The following is a 21290-nucleotide window of genomic DNA, read 5'->3' as shown; positions in this document are numbered from 1 at the left end:
TCAATCAAAATTCCACCTCTTCGGTAGCTGATTGGCCTTGAAGAAGTCATTGAAAGGCTTTAAAACTTAAAGATACCAAGAGGACACCGTGCCCTCCATCATTGTCCTCCTCTGTGGCCTCTTTTGGGCAGTGCCAGTTTCACTTCATACCTGTGCTCCTTCACTGGACCCCTTCTTCCCTTAAAAAAACAAAACAAAACCTAGTACCCCCTTTCCTTAAATCAGGGCCCCCCAAGTTTGTCAGCAGAGGATGCAGACTTCAGATGGGGCTGGGCTTCTTTCCTGGGACCTGGCACCTTAACTGGGTTCAAATGTCTTTCCTTCAAATTGATTTCCCACTTATGATTTGCCTTGAGCCCAGAGCCTCTGGAGCAGGAAAAAAAAAAAAAAAAAGTCCCCAGACATTCCAAGTTGTCACGGGACAAAATCTTGCTGGAGGCCCACCTTCACTTCCATTCACCTATGGGAAGCCGGGCAGAGGCAGTAGCCCCGCCCATTCCCACAGCCAATCAGCGCGGCCGAAAGAAGGAGTCAGGCTCTGTTCCGAAGGCACTTCTTGATTGGACCCAGCAGGGTCCTGCTGATGCTGCAGAACTTAGGCAACTTGCAAAGCTTATTTTGTTTCTCAAACATCCTAGGGGCTGGAGTGAGGACCATCATTGGAAACCCAATCCCGCTTCCCCAGGCACTGCTCTGTCGTAGGGGACTCTGGGACACAGACCTTGCTCTGGGAGGGCCACTGCTCACTAGGCCTTCGGAGGAGGATGTGTCTAGGGGCAGGGAGAAAAGAAAAGATTAATTCTGGAGACAGTTGCCCCAGAATGCACAGTATTAACCCTTCCAGACTTCCCTGGTGGCAAAGCGCGTTTGATAACGTGTCCAAGTCAGCAGAGGTGTCAGCCTGTAAGAACGCCCAGACCTTTTGGGGGAGAACGGGAAGGATAGCTGCCTATCTGGAAAAGTCTAGATGCCAGTCTCACCTCAGAGGCACTTGGTGCCCAGACGTCAGTGGTCTTTCTGGCCTGAGTAGGTGCTCAAATGCCCTTCTCTGAGGCTTTTGACCAAAGAAGAAGCAGAAGGCGTCCTTTGGCTGGGCTGCGCGGAGAGGGGAGGACAGGGGAGAAGTTGTCAAGTTCAGGGACAGGGCCTTTGCAGCAGGTGGACTCTGGACTTTCGCTGCTTACAGATCAGGAGAAGCTGTTAGCCTTTCTCAGAAATGACATGTGGATTTGGGGCAAGGAAGGAAGGAAAGAAAGAAAACCCAAACGTTCTGTAACTGGTGGTTCTCGGCAGCATTGCCTTGATCTGAGAGACGCTGAGCAGAGTCAGGGGCTATGAAACCCACGTTCTCATGAATTCATGGAATGTAAGGAATGGCGTCCCAAGATCTATAGCTCGACCAGTTGGAAATGGTCCCCAGGCTAAAGTTAAAGTGACTGGAAAACTGACTCCAGAAAACCAGTTCTTCTTGACTTCTAAGGCAGGTGCAACCCTGGACAGCCTAGGCCCCCTGAGAAATTATCTTTTTGTTACAGGATGGGCTGTGATGGCTTATCTCTTTAAATGCCTGTTGAAGACTATGGTATTTACTACATTTGAACTTTCTTTTCTGTGATGATTTTGAAACTCAGTATGGACAGTGCCACACGTGTGATGTTTGGTGGCAAATATTAAAGAGACTGGATAATAATAAATAGCTGTGGAAATCAACATTGCTGTTACCCCCCCCCCCCCCCAACCACTTCAAATTTCTGGGTGAGATAATCTGAGATAACAAAGATTCCACTGAGCCTAATAACTCCATCATGACTTATTTATTACACCATAGTGAATATTTGTTAAATAAAATTAGGTAAGGTGAGTGACACAGTAAGACCAGTAGTTCTTCAGAACTCTAGCCACTTTTCAGTTGCAGAAAGCATTTTCCAGAATACAACACTTAAGAAATGTAAGATAAATACCACTTATATGAGGTATTGAAAGTAGTCAAACTCTTAGAAACAAAACGTGGAATGGTAGTCGCCAGGGGCTGGGGGGGCAGGAAAAGGGGAGTTATTGTCCCATAGATACCATTTTTTCAGGATGAAAAAGTTCAAGAGATCTGTCACAGAACAATGTGCATATAGTTAATTTTTAACATCTCCCTACAGTTAAAAATGGTTCGGATAGTTAATTTGTGTTGTGGTTTTTTGTCTTTATTTACTATAATAAAAAAAAGTAAGACATCAGAAAGGGTTAGGAAAGTAGGGGGTGCCATGTAAAGTCATTTAACAAGCATTTGATCTTAGATCAGTTTACCTGTGGAAATACCTTCTGACTGACGGCTTACGTGATTCTCTTTCAGCTAGAGTCAAGGGGAGGCGAGAGAGCAATGACAGCACATAGACATTTTGCAAAGTCTCTTGAGTGACACCAGAGGTATGGAGGAAACTTCCAGAATTTCTAGATCCTCAAATTTCCACTACAAACATCACACCCAAAACTGTTCCGTTTATGAGTAAATGTGACACATTGTGACTCAGTTGTGACTGTGGTGTGTACAGTGTGGCATTAATGAGGCAAATGGAAGATTCCGTTTCTGTCCAGTCTTCTACTTTCTTGTGCATTGGGCAGAGAGGCGGGTTTTGGGGTGGCGGTCACGAGTGTAACATTTGATTTTGGATGTAAATGAAGTCATGGTTATAAAATTTTCTGTGGGTAAACAACTAATTTGTATTCAGACTAAAATAATGTTGAAGTATCTAGTTACTGAAAATGAAATATTTACTTGTCTTTAAAAAAGCTCATGACTTTTCTTTTTCTATTTTTTTCAGTCATGTATTGCCACACAAACATGGACCCGAATTCTTGAATACAGAAGTGCCTTTACTATTTTGTGACAGGGTGAATGAACCACCACTGATTGCTCTCCCTGGTCTGGGAATCATCCTCCCACTCACGGACCCCCCGACTTGGAGCAGCCATGCATAGCATGACAGGGTAACCAGGGGACCACCGGTGGGTCTTTCCAGCTGGTGCCTGAAAGCTCCCAGACCCCCTTCCGATGGAGTGGCGTCCCAGCATAGGATGCAAGACTGGTGGTCAGGGTAGTTATTGTACAGTGTCTAGCGGCTGAGGCCTCTACTAACCCCCTTCAAATCTCACATCAAGGAGAAGTACAGTGAAGGTATATTGTGAGGCTAATCTGCCTGTGGGCAGTCCCACCCCTGTCTCTGCTTTGATCTTTGTTTTCATCAGACAGTGATAATCAAAGGAGGCCGAAAGCCAGGGTGCTCAGGGTACGATGCGGGCGGCCGAGATAGTGTGCAAATGTCAACCCCAGGGCACCTGGCGCGGCTCCAAGAAATGGGGGCAAAGAGAATCAGAATCAAGCCCAAGAGAGAGCTGCAGAGACACAAACTAAACTTAAAAAAGAGACCAGCAGAGCATGTGAAAGAGAACCGATAATATTAGGAAGAGGAAACATGAGCAAAAAAGCATTTGTCCTCAGCGTGCATTTGAGGGCGGTAAATGAGCAGTGCCATCAGAGAACAAGAAGGAGGGGGCGTGAGTTATTATCTTCTGCGTCTGAGACCATCAGGATGCAAAGCTATGTTTTTCTCTGGTACCTCCTTCCTGCATTCTAGTACTTCTCCAAAAAGATCACGCAGCTGGGGCTGCTAGGTAAAGCGCACATGTTCAACGATTTCAAAGAAGTCCAGACCAGCTTTTGTGATCATCAAATGACAATTGTTAAATACCCATTTCAAAATCAAATTTAGCCCAACGAATCCTCACTCATTCAAAGATCAGACTACGTGGACGTCAGCCTCCAGGACCAGGCTGTAAACCTGGGGCGGGGGGGCGCGGGGGGCACAGAGCGATCTCTGAGCGAGTGGGGACTCTTTACTGGAACCCAGGCGCTTCGCTCAGCAGAGGCCTTCATCTAGTAACTCTTAGCGCAGAGGTATAACAAGCCTAGCCATCCGATTTTTAGTGGCTGTAAGCTACGAAAGAACAAAATGCAAAAAGCAAGTGATGTTGGTCACAGAGAAAAGCGCACTCTTCTCGCCTGACAGCGAGGAAGGCAGCAGAAGAGCTCACCCCGAGACAGAATGAGCCAAGCTGGCACCTGCCGGGCTGGCACGATAGTCCAGCAGGCCTCGCGGGTCCCGGTGCACTGGCTCACCGTTAGATAAGTGACTGGAAATGTCAGGAGTCGAAGAACCTTAGAGATTAGGTTATCCAACTCCTTCCTTCGATGTTTCAGAGCTACTAAATAAAAGCTTAAGGCAGGGGTCCTCAAACTTTTTAAACAGGGGGCCAGTTCACTGTCCCTTAGACCGTTGGAGGGCCGGACTATAGTTTAAAAGAAAACTATGAACAAATTCCTATGCACACTGCACATATCTTATTTTGAAGTAAAAAAACAAAACGGGAACAAATACAATATTTGTATTTGCATGTGGCCCGCGGGCCGTAGTTTGAGGACCCCTGGCTTAAGGCATTCCATCTGCGAAGTTTCAAAAGATATCAAATCAATATCGCTAACATGAAAAACGCTTTGAAAGGGTAAAATTCTGTCATCTGAAAATCAGTTGTATTTGGAGCACCGAGTCTCTGATGATGCTAAGTAATCTGAGTTAAGACAGAAAGGCGAGGCCGCGGGTGCCCCCTCTTTGCTAGCAGGACCTCTCTGCATTAGCTTGGCTTCCCTGTTCAGAAGACAAGGCGTTGCCTGTTTGTAGTAGACCAGCCCTCACATAAGAAGAGTCAAGACATACAGGTCAGACAATTACCAGTTTTCTAACTCATTCTTCTCGGCGACTTTTAGAAAAATTGAAGAGTCTATCCTTGGCTAACAAAGTACTTATTTGGCTGTCGCTCTAGCTTTGTTGTATCTTACTACAGAGCCTTCAGAAAATGTGCATTGAACCCAGCACCCTGATTTCTTAGGACCAAAGAACTCTGTCCCCCATTTCCCACCATGCTCAAACCTCTATGATGTCTCCTCCAGCTCTGTCCTCCCTCGTGGGGGTTTGTGGCAGTCACTCAGTGTGGAAGCGGCTCTTAGACTCTGCATGTCACCAGGCAAACTGTTCGGCCTCTGGAGGCATCTTGAATGACCACTCCAGCCCTTTCTTCCGGCCCAGGTCACCTTATGACATGAATCAGATGCGCCTGTCAGGAAGCTACCACGGGGAAAGAGCATGGGGCTGAATTATTTTATCTCTGCTACTCTGAGCTGGTGGCATGTGTTTTGCTGCTGGCCTCTATAAATGGTGTAGAGAATGAAGAATTTCTGGATTACTGTGTGTGCGGGGCCCTGCTCCGAGGTCCTGGTGTGGGCCTGCCTCTCAGGCAGACACTCTGGAGCCTGAGGACCGCATCAGGTCATGCCTCAGGGCCTGGAAAAGGCTGAGGAGGGACTGGGCCCAGATGTCCTTCTGATGCCCTTGGGACAGGGCTGTGCGGTAGGCCGCATAGGCCAGGGTCAGCGCTGTCCTTTCAAAGTCCTCTTTCTTCAGGACGCCGGGGAGGCTGGCGAGGCTGGCGCTGAGCCGTCGGATGTCCGGGATGCGCTTGGGGATCACATCATTGCAGACGGTGCGGAAGTCAGAGGCCTTCCTTAGGGAGGCGAGCTCCTCGTCCTTGATGGAGATCTGCAGGTCGGGGCTGATGTCCAGCTCAGCTAGCAGGAACTGGTGAGACATGAGGTATGGAAACACATGAAGCATTGGGCGTTGTGGAGGACACCACTGTTTTCATCCTCACCTGTCCTCCTTGGGGGAGGCCGCTGTGGAAAGAGCTTTGGAATCCAGGAGACCTGGGTTCCAGTTCTGACATTCCCACCGACTTGGGTGACTTACTGCATGTCCCTGAGCCTCACGTTCCTCCTCTGTGAAATGGTTAGTAGCAAAAATACTCTACAGGGCTGTTGTGGGAAGTAAATAAGACAATTATGGACACCCTGGTACAAACATTGTCCCTGGTACAAAGCCACTATTTAATGACTATTTATTATTTCTGGTGTCCCAGATTAACCCATTTTTCCCTTTCTCCCTCCCACCCACCCACCGAAGATTTTCTAAATCATGAACTATTTCAGATAATTCTAAATCAGAAGCTGGGGATTGAAGGACGCAGAGAGCGGTGCTAGGACTTAAGTGGGACACAGAGGTTTGTCCTCACTTCTCACCCGTTCTTTAGGAGTGGGGGTGGGGCCTGCCGCATGCATCCCTTGCTCAGTGCTGGGCTCACATCAGGACCTAGTAAACACCTCTTGGACTCGGGTTCTAACTTGTGTCTGCTTCCAGCTTCCCCCGCTCCATCCATCTCCACGCTCCTGTCTTTCTCAAAGGGACCTGTGATAGACTCCCACGTTCAGGACTCGGTGAAGGCTATGCATTTCCCAGTGAGTTCCCCGTGGTCGGACCTGCCTGCAGCAGGCTGTCTCTTTCTTAGCCGGAGAGTTCTGGCACATGGAGGATGCCAGAGGATGTCAAGGCAGGAGGGGAGTTTTGGAGATCACTGTATCCCTCATTTAACATTTGAGGAGATCCGGGCCCAGAGACACGGTGGCTGCTGCAAGGTCACATGGCTGATGAGTGGCAGGACCAGAACTAAAGCTCAGACCTTGAGCCTGGAATTTTATCGCTGAATTGGATCAAGGGGCCTTGGGAAATTTACCCGTGGTTTGGAGAAGCGGGTCTGAGTGGTGGAGATGAGGGGCAGAGGAAGAGAGCCTTTGGGGTGCCCAGATGGTCAGAGACTGGGCTGTCACAGTAGGCAGTTACCTGAGACAGGGCTCCACCAGACAAGCGGCTTGGCGTTGCCTGAACCCTATGATGAGTCCTGCCTCCTGGCATTTGCTCGAGACATTGACTCTGCTGCTAGGGTGCTGGGAGTGGCACCTGGGGCCCAACCTAAATCTCTAATTTTGCCCCCAGTGACCTCCTAATGCCACCTCTCCCTGTTTGGCATGTGGGAAAGGAGAGGAGATTCGAGGAATACCTTACTCTGGGATGGCCACGGTTTGATGGCCCCACAAAGGAGTCCAGGCCAGTCCCTAAGGCAGCCAGGGCCCTCATTCTCAGGGGCTCAGGTCATTCCTCCAACAAACAGAAAAGTTGCAACGCCTTTGGGGTGATGTGGCCACTTGTGCCTCTGCCTACCTCGTAGAGCAGTTCTACTTCCTCCAGGGAGCTCTGCAGGACGGGGTTCAAGGGCATTGAGGACGATCTCTTCGGCCGATGGGCAGCAGGGAACAGCACGGCTGCAAGAAACAAAAGCAGAGGCTCCAGCAGCTGTGCACTTGGCCCTCCCCTCCGTAACCTTGAGGTCAGCCAGACGGTCTTGAAAGTGACGGACTGGAAGCTGTGGTGGTCAATGAGCGGGAGAGATGACAGGCAGCTCTGATGTGTCCCGGAAGCTCCCAGGCATGTCAGATGTTCCTGTTTCAGACCAGTGATTTCCGACATGGCTGCTTATCAGAACCATCCCAGAAAGCTTGGGAAAATATAGGTGTCCCCAAAAATGTGTACACACACTCTGAATAATTACAAAGGCAGTGTTCATTAAAATACATTTCATTTTCAAAGTTGAGCTATCAGCTGTTAAAGTATGTATACATTTTTTGGACACCCTGTATGTAGTGTACAGGAGTGGGCAAAAGTAGGTTTATGGTTGTTTGTGTGGAGAAAGACATGCAGGTCATGATGATTATTATTTATTTCTAAATAAATGTTTTATTTTTATTTATTTTTAAATACATTTTTATTGATTTCAGATAGGAAGGGAGAGGGAGAGATAAATACCAGTGATGAGAGAGAATCATTGATTGGCTGCCTCCTGCACGCCCCCTACTGGGGATCGAGACCACAGCCAGGCATGTGCCCTTGACCGGAATCGAACCTGGGACACTTCAGTCCACAGGCCTGCACTCTATCCACTGAGCCAAACCGGCTAGGGCAGGTCATGATTATTGCAATAGCTTTTTAAACTCTGTGTTTCAAGCACTCACAACTGTAAACCTACTTTTGCCCACCCCTATATGTCAAGGGAACTTATGTTAAAATCAAACAGAAATGAGCAAACAAACCCCTACACGTGCAACAAATGAGTCCCCTAATAATACTGTTCTCTAATAGTAATGCACATTGTAGCATCGGATCAGTATGAAGTGCTGGTTTCTATTTATTGAGAACACTTTTCATCAGAGGATCAGGCTTCTGGCTATTCCCCCGCCGTCTGAAGTACAGCTGCCAAGAATCTGGACACAGGTGACAAAGGAAAGGAAGAGAGCTGCCCAAGACCCTGACAGGTGGCTCTAGGGGAGTGTGGAGCCAGGCTTAGGCTTCCTCCCAAGGATCCGCTGACTTAGAAATGCATTTGGGACAAAGTCAATGACTCACTAACGCTGTTTCTTTGTGGTTGCGTTTGGAAACAGTAGCTGGAGGAAGATGGATGGGCTGCTACGGGTAGAGAGTAGGGAGAACTAGGACCTTATGAGGCCAAGTGAAGGAAGAGACAGAATGTTACAGAGCGTAGGAATAATCATTATACATTGCAGTTCTCTGGGTCGTATCAGGCTAGGAGCAGACAGCCATGCCTACCCCCGCAGCCCCATGGTTGCCAAGCCTGCTGCCAGCTGATAGAAAAAGGCACAGCTTCTTGCGCCTAAGGTAACTGGGACCAGGGTGATATGTCAAATATTAAATCACTAGTGGCCTGGTGCATGAAATTCGTGGCGGGGGGGGGGGGGTGTCCCTCAGCCCGGCCTGCACCCTCTCCAATCTGGGATCCCTCAGGGGATGTCTCAATGCCTGGGGGATTGGGCCTTAACAGGGTGTTACACATCCCCCTCGAAAACTGGGACAGCGAAAACAAAAACGCTTACATGACGGACTGCCGGCCTAAATGCCGCGAAACATTCTTCCCACCTGTCTGGTGACCACCCAACTCCTCCCTGACCATGTTGTAATCCCCCTATCCCAGGGAAACGAATGAGTGAAGAAAAGGTAGGTCTAGCCGGGGGATAATCTCCCCCAGAAGCGCCCCCCGAGTCTGGGTAAAGCAGCAGAAAGGCTCCGTGACTTGGAACATCCACAACTGCCATCCCATCCTGGCCTGATCACCCACAACTGCCCTTCCCTCTTGGCCCCCTAACCGCTTTACCTCGGCTCGCCACCATGGCTTTGTCCAGAAGAATGTCCAGAAGGTCTCCTGGAAGGTCTCCCAGTCTAATTAGCATATTACCCTTTTATTAGTATAGATAGAGGCCTGGTGCACAGGTGGGGGCTGGCTGGTTTGCCCTGAAGGGTGTCCCAGATCAGGGAGGGGGTTCCCTTGGGGGGTAGGGTTCCTGGGTGAGGGGCCTGTGGTGTTTTGCAGGCCGGCCATGCCCCCATTGGGGTGGGGGTCCCAACTGGGGACAGTGCCGGCCTGGGTGAGGGGCTGGGGCAGTTTTCAGGCCAGCCATGCCCCCATGGAGTGAGGGTCCCTGCTGGGGGGGCATGGCCAGCCTGGGTAAGGGCCTGAGGGCTGTTTTCAGGCTGGCCACACCCCCCAGAGGGGACCCTCACCCCATGGGGGCATGGCCAGCCTGGGTGAGGGGCTGAGGGCTGTTTGCAGGCCCCTCCCTTGGCAGCCGGTCTGGGCAACCTAAGCCTCCTGCGCACTCAGGCTGGCTCCGTGGCCACCGCCCACAGGCCCCTCCTTCCGCAGCCGGCCCAGGAGGGTGGGAAGCTTGGCTTCCTTTGTTGCCGGGGGTGACCCAAGCCTCCTGCCAGCTCCGGCTGGCTCCGTGGCCACCACCATCTTTGTCCCGCTAATTTGCATATCCCCTCCTGATTGGCTGTGGGGTGTTGCAGAGGTATGGTCAATTTACATATTTGTCTATTATTAGTGTAGATTAGTCAGATCCCCTTAATCTTAGATGACTCTTCTTTCTGCTGCAGTATGCTGCCACCAAAATAACTATTCAAGCCCTGACTGGGCTCGAACCACCAACACAGCAATTAAAAACAAAACATAAATAATTGCATAGAGAGATTTTGGTTAAATTTCATATTACGGAAGATGCTCCCAAATGCATAAATGAGGAAGTAAGATTCTCTATATGGCTTGGTACCTTGAATCCAGGAGCAGTAAATGGACACATTATACCATTTGAGGAGTTTATATCTGGGAAGCACTTAAAATAAATCATGTCATTTTAAAAAAAGAAAGAAAAAGGTACAGCTTCTCCAAGACACTGGATTGTGATCTCCCAGAAAACTGGGCAACTAACTGTAAAGAACCTGAGGCTCTGAGGTAAGTAGCGCCCCCTAAAGTTGGGCAAAGCAATCTGCATCACCATGCATGCCAGCTCTGCTTCTTGATACTGGTGTCCTGGGACCATCAAGAATGGGCCCACTGACATCCAGGTACTGTGTTAAAGAAGGCAGGGGGCTGCATAAGCATCTTCGAAAAAAATTGATCTGAAGTAATAAAAATGAAACATCTTTGATATAAAGACATTTCCTGAAAAGCTCACTGGTAGGAATCTCCACTCCCTGGAAAGAGCTGGTTGGTGGAGTATTGCTGTAAGATTGCTTTCTCTGTACGCATTTATTATCTATACCGCGAGTTCCTCTCGGGTTAGGATGAAGATGGTTGTAGGGTTCTGCCCCCAGCAGGTCCTGGCAGGCTTCCAGGCCGAGCGCTAGGCGCCGCTGTTGACTGACGAAATCCACGCACTGGAGGAGTCTGACCGGCATGACCTCTGCTCCCTCAGACCACTGTGGGAAGGAGCCATGGCTGGAGCAGTCTTTCCTAGCCTCGCATTTTAGCAGAATTTGTTCTCGTTGCCAGAAAACTGGCCATTTCCTCACAGAATCAGAGATTTAGGGCTTCGCCTCTGTTCGCTCACTGCCTCTGCCTGTAGTTTTAGGTGGAGCTCAGGAGAGTGAGGCGGCTCCTAGGCATCGGGTCCAAAACCTTGACCGCACATTAGCATCGAGCAAGGGCTTTAAAAACTACTGGTGCCGGCCCTCACTGGTTTGGCTCAGGGGATAGAGCGTCGGCCTGCGGTCTGAAAGGTTCCAGGTTCAATTCCAATCAAGGGCATGTACCTCGGTTGCGCTCCTCCCTGGCCCCCCCAATCAATGTGTTTCTCTCACATCTCTATTTCTTTCTATCTTTCCCTCTCCCTTCCCCTCTCTCTAAAAATCAATGGAAAAATATCCTGGGGTGAGGATTAAAAAATAACAAAATACTGGTGCCCTGTCCCTGCTTCATAGGTTCTGATTTAGTCAAATGAGGGGGGGCGAACTGGGACAGTAGATTTTTGGCAGCTTCCTAGAGGCTTCTAATGGCAGCCAAGGCTGAGAACCAGCAGGTGCTCGCCCGAGGCTGTATAGAAGGTGGTGCCTCGGCCGGATGGCCACTCTCAGGTGAGCCCAGTGGCTCGCAACCTTGACTGTACATTAGAATCACCTGGGAGTTTTTAAAAACTCAAATGCCACGGCCACCTCTCAGGCCCTTTCACGGGTGTCTCTGGGGTGGATGTAGGCATCAGGACTGTTTATGGCTCCCAGGTGATTATAACGGGCAGGCCGGGTTGATGACCATTGGGCTATCCGGATCCACAGCCAAGAACACGGCGCCAAAATGCAAAGTTCACTCCCATCGGAGGCCTTGCAGGCTCATCTGAAGAGATGGAGGCAAAGTAGAGACACAAGAGGGCGTGTGCTCCGACTCCGCTTTCTCGTTGGCGGGAGACGACACCAGGACCAGAGCTGGTCCAAGACCAAGATGTGACCTGTTTCTGGGTGCTCCTCCCACGAAGGTGTGATGAACCGTCTTCTCGGGATAGGATCTGAGAGCAACTTTACTTCTTTCATTCTTCTTCCAGCCTTTCTCTTACTGTGACATTAAAGGGATTGGTTGCCTTAAAGGCATTCTCACCCGGCAGGTGAAGGGGACAGGAGGGGACGAGTGTCCCAGGCACGGAGCCTTTCTGCTGCCTGTCACAGACTCGGGGGCTGCCTCTGGGGAGGTTATTCACCGGCTAGACCTGCCTTTCTTCACTCATTCGTTTCCCTGGGACAGCAACACTCCAACATGCTCACCCAGGGCCCCCTCGTCCTCAAAGAGGTGGGAAGGATGTACCTCCTGATTCAAAGCGGAGGTTCATCATGGAAGCGTTGTTCTCATCGTTTCAAAAATAATGACAGAGTTTGGGAAAGATTGTGAGAAATAACTTCAGCCTCTAGACCAGCCAGGGGATGGACGATTGCTTCCGGAAGTGTGTGGGGAGCACAGGAATCTGAAAAGGGGGGGCTCCTCCCTCCTCCCACCCCCAGCCAGTGCCCCTACCTCCTGCAGGCACCCCTGGCATTGCTGCAGCGGCTCTGACTGCGTGTGGCAGGCAGAGGTGCAGGGAGCTGGGGGGCATCTCAGCGCCGCCAGGGCCTCCCTCCTCAGGAATGGGACAGGGTACCTTCCTCTCCACTGGACTCGCTGCAGGCTGTGTCTGCTCCATGTCCCAACATCCAGGTACAACGTTAACCTCCAGTCACTCCAGGTGGTTTTGCCCATAAAGGGGAAGTCTGGACCCTGCCAGAATGTAAGTGGCCAAAACAAAGGCTGGCCAGCTCCCAGAGGTGTGTGTGTGAAGCTTTAAACTACACTCGCTCCCCCTTGGCGAGAAAAACAGCCCTGTCCCCAGGGCCTATCCGTGAGCCCGGCCGCACAGCGTGGTTCCTCCTCTGCCCTTGTGGTTCCTGCGTCCATCCTACACATCGCACATCTGCCGGCAACCGCCAGCTCCCGGGGGAGGAAACTTACGCTTCCTCCCCTGGACCTCGGTGACTGCGTGACTCGGTAGCTGGGCTCTGAGTGCAGGCTCAATGCCTATATTTTGGAATGATTTCTAAAAAACCCAGCTATTAAAGAAAAAAGGAAAGGCAACAACAGAACACAACATCCCTGGAGACTCTCCCGTGCATGCTTTGCTGGGTTTGCTTCCTTTCCTTCCGTCCCATCTCCCAAATTTATGGAGGTCATTTTAGGTTCGACTCCTCCTCACCGTCAGCTTTGGGGCAGCGCAGTCTTTGCAGGGCTGAGAGGAGGAGACCTGAGTGCTTCCCCAGCTGCCATCGGCAGGGACTCCTCCTCTGAGGGAGGAGAGAGAGGGGGCGGGCTGGGGAGACCAGGGACTGGCAGGAGGACCCGTGCCCACCTCTGCACCACTGAGCATCGAGCTTCGGGCGAGAAGACTGCTGGCACAGTTTTGTCACAATCACTGACTTTGTGTACTTTTTTGGTGTAAAACTGGGCCAGTTTGTTTCTTTCTTCTCCACTCAGTGCTCCCCGCCCAGCCAGTCTCCAGCGATTTCTTCAGGATGTGATTGTGCCAGGAGGGCCACGCAGTGTGACCAGGGACACGAGGACTCCCAGCCTCCCCGCATGGCGTCTCCCGCACGGCTGGCCTCGGGGCGGGGGCTGTGAGCTCTCCCCGCCTCCTGCACGCCCTGCACAGCTGAGCCTCAGGGAGAAATTGAGTGGTTATGATTCTGTTGGACAGACCAGCACAGAACAAATGATTCACTCGCTGAAGGTCATGCCACATGCACTGAGTTAGTGCAGAAATTGGACCCAGACAGGCAGGAACCATGTGTCACAGCATGTTCTGTCCACGTCTTCTGTGGAAAGACACATTTGGACCTCAGACCGAAGTTGTTAAAATGTGGCGCTCGGACTAACAACAGCTCACGAGCCCACTGGGCTCCCATCAGCGTGCTTTGTGCTTTCCATGTGCACTGTGTGAGGTAAGTATTCCTATCCTGTGTAGAGAGAAGAAACTTGGAGGTTAAGAAACTTGGCCTAGGCCAGTGGTCGGCAAACTGCGGCTCGGCAAACCGCGGCTCGAGAGCCACATTCGGCTCTTTGGCCCCTTGAGTGTGGCTCTTCCACAAAATACCGACTTCTGTGCATGGGCCACGAAGTTTCAATCCCACTGTACATGCGCGCCCGCAGGTGGTATTTTGTGGAAGAGCCACACTCAAGGGGCCAAAGAGCCGCATGTGGCTCGAGAGCCGCAGTGTGCCGACCACAGTCCTAGGCCATCTGATTTGCTTGCTCTAGGGCTGCAATGAAAACCCAGATCTCACAGGCTCCAAAACCCATTCTCGCCAATAGGTGAACAATGCTATCTTTTTGTAGGCACGTCTGTCCAAAGACTGGGTGTTCCTCAGTTCTGAATAACTACAGGAAGGATAATGTTCATTGTGAATGAATGAATGGTTATGGTCTGTAACATATTAAATGAAGCACACATATTAAAAAAATCTCTGACTCTGATTTATAATGTGCTATGCAAGGTCAAATGCCTACAGCCCTGTGATCACACTGACACCTATCCTCACCTCCTCTGCTCCCTCTTTGCTCCCTTGCAATCACTTGGCATAAAGCACAACCCACCTCCTCACCTTTCCCACACCTGCACCGGTGCACCTGAATGTGGGGGGGGGGTGGGGGGGAGGGAAACACACCCATGGTCTCACTTCAAATTCATCGTTATTCTCACACAGGCCCTGACATGCCTCCCGGCCATTTCTCCCATTTCTCACTCCGTTTCACTGTGACATAGACGATGATTTCACCCCATCTGCCCCCTGAAACCAGTCACCTGCCTCTTGCCCAGATACCGACTTCTCTTCTGTGACTGTGGGCACCCTCCTGTCTAGAGCCAACTTTCCCACGAGCGTCTCCAAGAAAACTGTTGCTCACCTCTCCACCCTCCTCTCCTACATGGTTCCCTTTCCCTCTCCACTGGGTCTTTCACGTCAACATGAAAACGTGTTACTTCTTCGATTAAAAAAAAATCCTGCCTCGCTGTCTGCTCTTCCTCCCCACCCTCCTCTCAGATTGCAGAGTTCTGGCCTCATTGGGGCGTCTCCTCGTCTAGCCACCCTCACTTCCCTACTGACTTCCAGCTTATTATTTCCAGGCCAGACTTTTATATATGCAGCTGCCTACAGGAATCTCCTTTTGGACATGTTACAGTTCTCTCTCCTGATTCCCAGGCCAATCCTAGCCCCCAACACACACACACACACACACACACACACACACATGCACACGCACATGCATACACCCACGGATCTCCTACTTCTCTGCCGTCTTTCCATCTCTCTCAGTTGCTCGGGCCCAACACCTGAGAGCCGTCCTTGACTTTTTCTTTCACATTTCGAATCTAACTTATCAGCGAGTCTTGGCTCTACCTTCAAAATAGATCTGGAATCTGGCTACTTCTTGCCACATCCTTGCTAGCTCCCCGGTCCAAGCCTTGAGCACTTCTCCTACTGGTGCCTCTGCTTCCATCCTCGGCTCCCGCCCTCATTCTGTTCTTAACGCAGCACCTAAAGTGGTTCTGTGCAAGCATAGGTCAGATGTCACTCCTCTGCCCAGAACCCTCGCTGGCTTCCCAAAGTTCTTCAAATGCCACCTGTGTTACATGATGTGGCTTCTCACTACGTCTGAGCTCATCTGCTACTCTCCCCGCCACAGGCCTTCTCACTGCTCCTTGAGCCCCCCAGGCAGGCTTCTGCCACCGGCCTTTGCACTTCTGTTCCTTCTGCCTGGAACACCCACGTTTCCTTCAGGTCTTCAGTCACCGCCTCAGGGAGCCCTCCCTGACGACCTGATTTAAAATTATAATCCTGGATACCCTCTAACCTGCCCCTACGTTATTGCCATCTGACAAACGGATGTTTTATTTCTATATGTGTCTGCTTCCTGTCACTAGAATGTCAGCTCTGTCAAGCCACGGGGTGTGTTCCTTTGGGTCACTGTCTTCCCAGTGCCTAGCATCCTGCCCATGACTGTTTGTTGAATGAATAAATGATCCCGTAGAAACACATGCACGATCTTCGCCCCTAAACTCCATTCTTTCACACCGAGTGCTTCACTAAGTCTCTCTCCTCCTAACAGCGTGATTTTAGAACTTATGCGCAGTTCCAGGTCCTGGCTAATTATCAGAGAGCAGATGTCGTCCCCTGAAGCCCGTGTCCTGCCTTTGTCTCCCAGGAGCCCCTGCTCTGGCCGGGGAGGAGCTGCTTTCCATGGTCCCAGGCAAGGCGGGCGCGTCCCCACGCCTTAGCCCTCCAAGCCCTCTTGCTCAGACACATGGGCGAAGCTTCCCTAAAGGAAGGAGCCGTTTTGACCTGGAGCCCGGCCTTCCCTTTGGCTTTTTATAATCTGGGCTAAAACCCGCCTCTTCCTCCCACCCCCAGAGGTTCAGGGTACCAGAGCCGCATCCAGGCGCCCGCGGGTTCCACGGAGCCGCACCCCGAGCTTGTGCGCGCTTGTTGGAAGGGATTCCAACTGCAGACCACTTCCCGCCAAACACAGCCACATTGTTAATGAATCAGTGGCAGCCGCATGGAAAAGGCGGTGGGTGTGGAAAGGAAAAGCTCTGGTTTATAAAAGATCTTGTGCCAGATCCTCCTGATGTCATTTACTTTTTGCTCCCGGGCCAGCCCTTTAGAAACACAGCCATCTTCGGAGCGAGCCAGGCGCTGGGCCGGCGCCGGGTGCAGCGGGAGCGCTTCTGCAAGGGCTTCTGTGTGCTGCTCCTCGCCGCCAGACGGTCCCCGCCCCCGCCCCCTCCCGGGGGGCCTCGGGGCTGCTGAGGGGATGGAGAGGGGTGAGTGACAGCCGGACCCTGAGGCCAGAGGGGTGGGGCGTCAGGATCAGCGCGGTCCTTGCTGCGGAGTGATCTGGGCACGTCCTGTCTCACTCAGTGTCCTCACCTGCCCGAGGTCAGCACAGCGCCTGCTCCCGGGGTGCCTGGGCGGTAAGCGGGGTGTCCTCTAATGCGCCCCCTAGGCCGCCAGCACTTCCTAGGCAGGACCTCAGGCCCCGGGCTTCCCTCCCCATGCGACTCACACAGCACGAACACGGACACCGAGAATGACAGATCCCGCCACGCACCCGGGGGCTGCCCTTCCCTCCCTGTGACGCTGCTTTAAAAAGAAATAATTCGCCCGATGCGTGTGGCTCAGAGGTTGAGCGTCCACCGATGAACCAGGAGGGCACGGGTGGATTCCAGGTCAGGGCACAGGCCTGGGTTTGGGGCTTGATCCCCAGCGGGGCGGCGTGCAGGAGGCAGCCGATCAATGATTCTCTCATTTTTGGTGTTTCTATCTCTCTCTCCCTCTCCCTTCCTCTCTGAAATCAATAAAAAAATTTTTTTAAAGAAATAATTTATATGTATTTAATAAAAAACAGATATTTACATGGTAGTTAATGCATAGATTCCTTTTTTTCAAAGACTGGCTCGTGGTCTCCAGCCCCCGAGGTTGCTCGGGCAGGAGCTGGGGCTGCTGGGACGGGGGCCAGGTGTGTCCAGTTCGCGGCTGGCCGCGCTGAGCACAGGTGAGTCACTTGGTCTTAATCCAGGTGGTGGTGCTGGAACAGCGGCCTGGTGCGTGGAAAGCTCCCTCCCAGGGCCGAATCCTAGAGAGCGCTTCTTGGGGAGAAAGACCGGTAGGAAAAGGGATGTCCTGACAACAGGGTGTGTTCCCTTTGGGTTTATCGCTACATTTCTCCCCTTGGGTGGGGTGGGGGGGGGTGGGAGTGGGGGGAGGGCATAGGCCGGGCGGTGGTGAGGAGTGGGGGAGGGGAGGGTTGGGGCGGGTTATTGGAGGAGGAGGATGTTATAGGGGTGGTCACCCTGAGCTGTTTCCAAAGGGAATTAGGCCTAGGTTTGGGGTGAGATGGGGTAAGGGTGAAGGTGAAAGGAACAGTAAGTACATTTGGAAAAATTGTTTACATTTGGGTGTGACTCCCACTGCGTCTTTTTAAAACTGGTGGCAATTGTGTATTCCTTTTATAAGTAGGAAAAAATGTTAAAAGCGAAGAAAGACCCACTATGTGGAAGGCTTTGATGAGGGCCGGAGGGCTCCCTATCGTATCGTTTGTTGACTGCGCACTGACGTGGACCACTAATCTGGTGCTTAGCATCAGCTGCCTCACCGCCTCTGCCTCTAGGTCGCTGCCCCTGCTTCCTGGTTGTTTGTTGTTGGGGCAGCCCCTCCCCAGTGCGGACTGGGTGGGGCCGGAGCAGTTGCTCCCAGGATGTTGCTATAAAACTGTCTGTTGAGAATCTCAAGCTTTTTTTTTTTTAATGGAATTATTTCATTTTTAAGTGGCTAACATTTATATAGTGCTTCGTCGTTTACAAAGCATTTTATTTACATTTTTAATCTGAGTCTCACAACAACACAGTGAAGGTAAGTTTTGGTTTTGTTAATCTGGTATCTGTTAGTGAACGAAAGCTCAGAGAGGTTAAGAGACTTGCCAGAGATCACACAGCCCCATTTGAGGAAGAGCCCAAACCTGTGAGTTCCTTGTGGGGCAGCTCATGATGTGGTTATCGTGTTCATAAGCCTGTTACAAATCAAATCATCTCATCGGGCTTTCTAACAGCCTAGAGTGGATTTTACCATCTTTTTTATGGGCTAATTAGGAAGACCCCAGTGTCACACAGGGTGAGCGGCCGGACATCACTCCAATGTCTCTCTGCTTCTAACTGTTGCCCCAAAGTTTGTGCACATGATGAGCAGGGTGGTGTGTGTGTGTGTGTGTGTGTAGTGGTCTTACCGGAAATAAAGGAAAATGTTACATTATTATTTGCCCCAAGGCAACACTCATTTCACAGCTCAGTTCAGAGAACTGGCAAGTCCCTAATCTCAGGCGTAAAAACGAGGGAATAAAGCCTCAAATAAGTGCAGTGCCCACCCCCCTCCATTCCAGGTCCATCTGCTCTGTGCCCTCTGTCCCCACTGGGCCGGGCCTTCCTCCCTGACACTCTCCTTGGGACCTGGAGGCTCATCCTGACCCCCGATGCCAGTCTTCAGCCCCGTTAGGATCTCTTGAAACACCTATGAGCCTGACTCTTCCCAGTTCTTTCCAGGAGAGAGACCTTAGTTGACTTTAGGGGGTGGGCGGGCAGATTTCAGATCGGCATGAGTGGTCCACGCTCTTGGCCCCTCACTTCCTGACAGTGATAAACTCCCACTGGCTGGGAGTGCTGTCTGTCTGCCACCTGGAGCTGGTCCTGGGCATAGAGAAAAGATGGCACGCGGCTCTGAGGGACTACATCTGAGAAGGGCTGGGGGCCGGTGGCGGCAGCAGGCAGGTAGACGCAAGGATGCTGAAGACTTTCCCTTCCTCTCCTGCCGCTGGCCTGCTCTGCCTGGCTGCGGAGATGTGTCCACTTCCAGCCAGGCTCTCCAGGTAGCATCTGTCACCCATACTCCCAGGTGTTAGCATGTCACACCTGGACACCTGCTCTCCGCACGCCTGCCCAGGGCAGCAGCCTGGGGGAGGGCGGGGAGGAGCTTGAGGGGGTCTGTGCACATTCCATGCAGCAAAGGTGACTTGCCCTGGCGTGTTGAGAGGGATGCCTTCTGCGTTCCCACCTTGACCAAGCCCCTCAGCGCTTTGATTTCCTCCAGTGTCCTGTCCCCTGTCACCTCCTAACACCTGCTAACTTGTCAAGAAGCATAAAGCAATCCCCAGAGATGAGATTAAAGGAGGAAATGGGGTTTCTAATCCCCCCCAATTCCTAGTTGTATTTAAAAAAGAACGATGAGCATCAGACAGATGATGAAAAGCAACTCACCCCTGCTCCACCTGTGGGCCACAGTGGCCTGAGCATCGTAACACAGCAGCAGCAGCAGCAGCGTCTTCCAACACATCTTCTCCTCCACGCAGGTGAGGAGTCGCCTCAACCCCAGTGGGACCCCAGGAGCTACAGGTGTGCCCGTCCCGGTCCTCCTGGGAGACGGTACAGTTCTTCCCACCTTTCCCTTTTCCAAAGAGCAATGCCCTCTCCCGCCTCGGAAGGTGGAGGCAGAGGCTGCCTCCTGGGGGCACGGGCGGGGACCTGTCTATCCGACTCTCTCTGGGATTGGGGGACTGGGCGGCCACAGAGAGACTCTGTTTTTGAGCACATCTGGAGTGACTCACGGGGCATGTGATCTCCTTGGCAGTGGGCTGGATAAATATAAATCTGTACTTGAGTTCCATGTGTTGGATGCACCCACTGGAATTTTTCTTTAACAAACAGACTCGTGGAACTTGTTAGAGAGCCCGGCGAAGAGCTGGCTGCTGTCCCTGTCCGCACACATACCAGAGCCGGGCGAGGGCTGCAGTGGGAGCCGGGAGGCTTCTCCCAGATGCTGGGCTGAGCTGGGCTGCGGAGCCCAGAGTTGCCTGAGGACAGCAAAGTCATTGTAGCGTCTGAGCCAGTGATGGCGAACCTTTTGAGCTCGGCGTGTCAGCATTTTGAAAAACCCTAACTTAACTCTGGTGCCATGTCACATACAGAAATTTTTTGATATTTGCAACCATAGTAAAACAAAAACTTATATTTTTGATATTTATTTTATATATTTAAATGCCATTTAACAAAGAAAAATCAACCAAAAAAATGAGTTCGCGTGTCATAGGTTCGCCATCACTGGACTGAGCTGAGTGTCTTGTCCTTCCCTGGAGCTAGACCTGGAGATGTTGGCGCCTTCAGCCAGAGCTAGAGCCTCCCGCACAGTCTCTGGGGATGGGAGTTGGCAGGTTTCGAGGAGCAGAATGGAGAGGTGCCGGTCGTGCATAGGTGTTGTATGTGCAGGTAATGGTCCAGGGGCCCATGGGTGACCCCTTTCTCCCTTCGCATTCATGACACCTGCTCTCTGGGCTGTGTATAGACCTAGGACCAAACCACTTTGATTCTCCCAAGCAAAATGGTAGTGTTTTTCCATGATAATTTTTTTGGGCATTTCATTAATCATCAAATTAATTATTTTGTATTGAGATATGATTGACCTATAGCAGGGTGCAAGTTTAAGGTGTGCAAAGTGTTTTTTGATACGTGTATGTATTTGCAATGTGCTCGTCAGTGTAGTGTTAGCTAACACCTGTCACACCACAGGATTGTCATTTCTTTTTGTGGTAGCAACATTTAAGATCCATGTTCACTATCAAAGCACCGCCATAGACACCTTGGTTTTGTCTACTCCCTCACCCTGTCTGAAATCACAGATGTGGGATGTTACAGCTTGAAGATGGTGAACCTTGGGGGTTTCCGGCCTGTGGAGGTGCTGCCCAGCGTGACTAGGCCACTCCCCTTTTATCTGGTACAAGAGGTTGCTTGAAAAAAAAAGTGACTAGCCTGGCCGGCATGGCTCAGTGGTTAAGCGTTGACCTATGAACCAGGAGGTTATGGTTTGGTTCCCAGTCAGGGCACATGCCCAGGTTTCGGG

General features: G+C 51.3%; 1 protein-coding gene across 2 annotated transcripts; it reads right to left on the bottom strand.

Moving 5' to 3' along the window:
* Window positions 1–936: 936 nt before the first annotated feature.
* FAM180A (family with sequence similarity 180 member A) lies at window positions 937–19933 on the bottom strand. 2 transcript variants are annotated; one of them, XR_002829140.1, is made up of 4 exons: window positions 19655–19933; window positions 7155–7255; window positions 4977–5681; window positions 937–1095 (listed from the first exon to the last, which is right to left on the bottom strand). XR_002829140.1 is itself a non-coding variant. In XM_006088311.3 (3 exons), the coding sequence occupies exons 1-3, from the start codon at window positions 19728–19730 to the stop codon at window positions 5337–5339; spliced, it is 522 nt and encodes a 173-aa protein (XP_006088373.1). In that variant the 5' UTR covers window positions 19731–19933; the 3' UTR covers window positions 4421–5336. The 2 variants fall into 2 exon arrangements, 1 of the variants encoding a protein (XP_006088373.1); XM_006088311.3 differs by lacking the exon at window positions 937–1095 and having other exon boundaries at window positions 4421–5681.
* Window positions 19934–21290: the final 1357 nt, after the last annotated feature.

This window comes from Myotis lucifugus, unplaced genomic scaffold (genome assembly GCF_000147115.1).
Source record: "Myotis lucifugus unplaced genomic scaffold, Myoluc2.0 scaffold_46, whole genome shotgun sequence".
In the NCBI taxonomy this organism is placed as follows: Eukaryota; Metazoa; Chordata; class Mammalia; order Chiroptera; family Vespertilionidae; genus Myotis; species Myotis lucifugus.
Note: the sequence above shows the minus strand (reverse complement) of the source record. Positions and strands in the feature narration are given on the sequence as shown.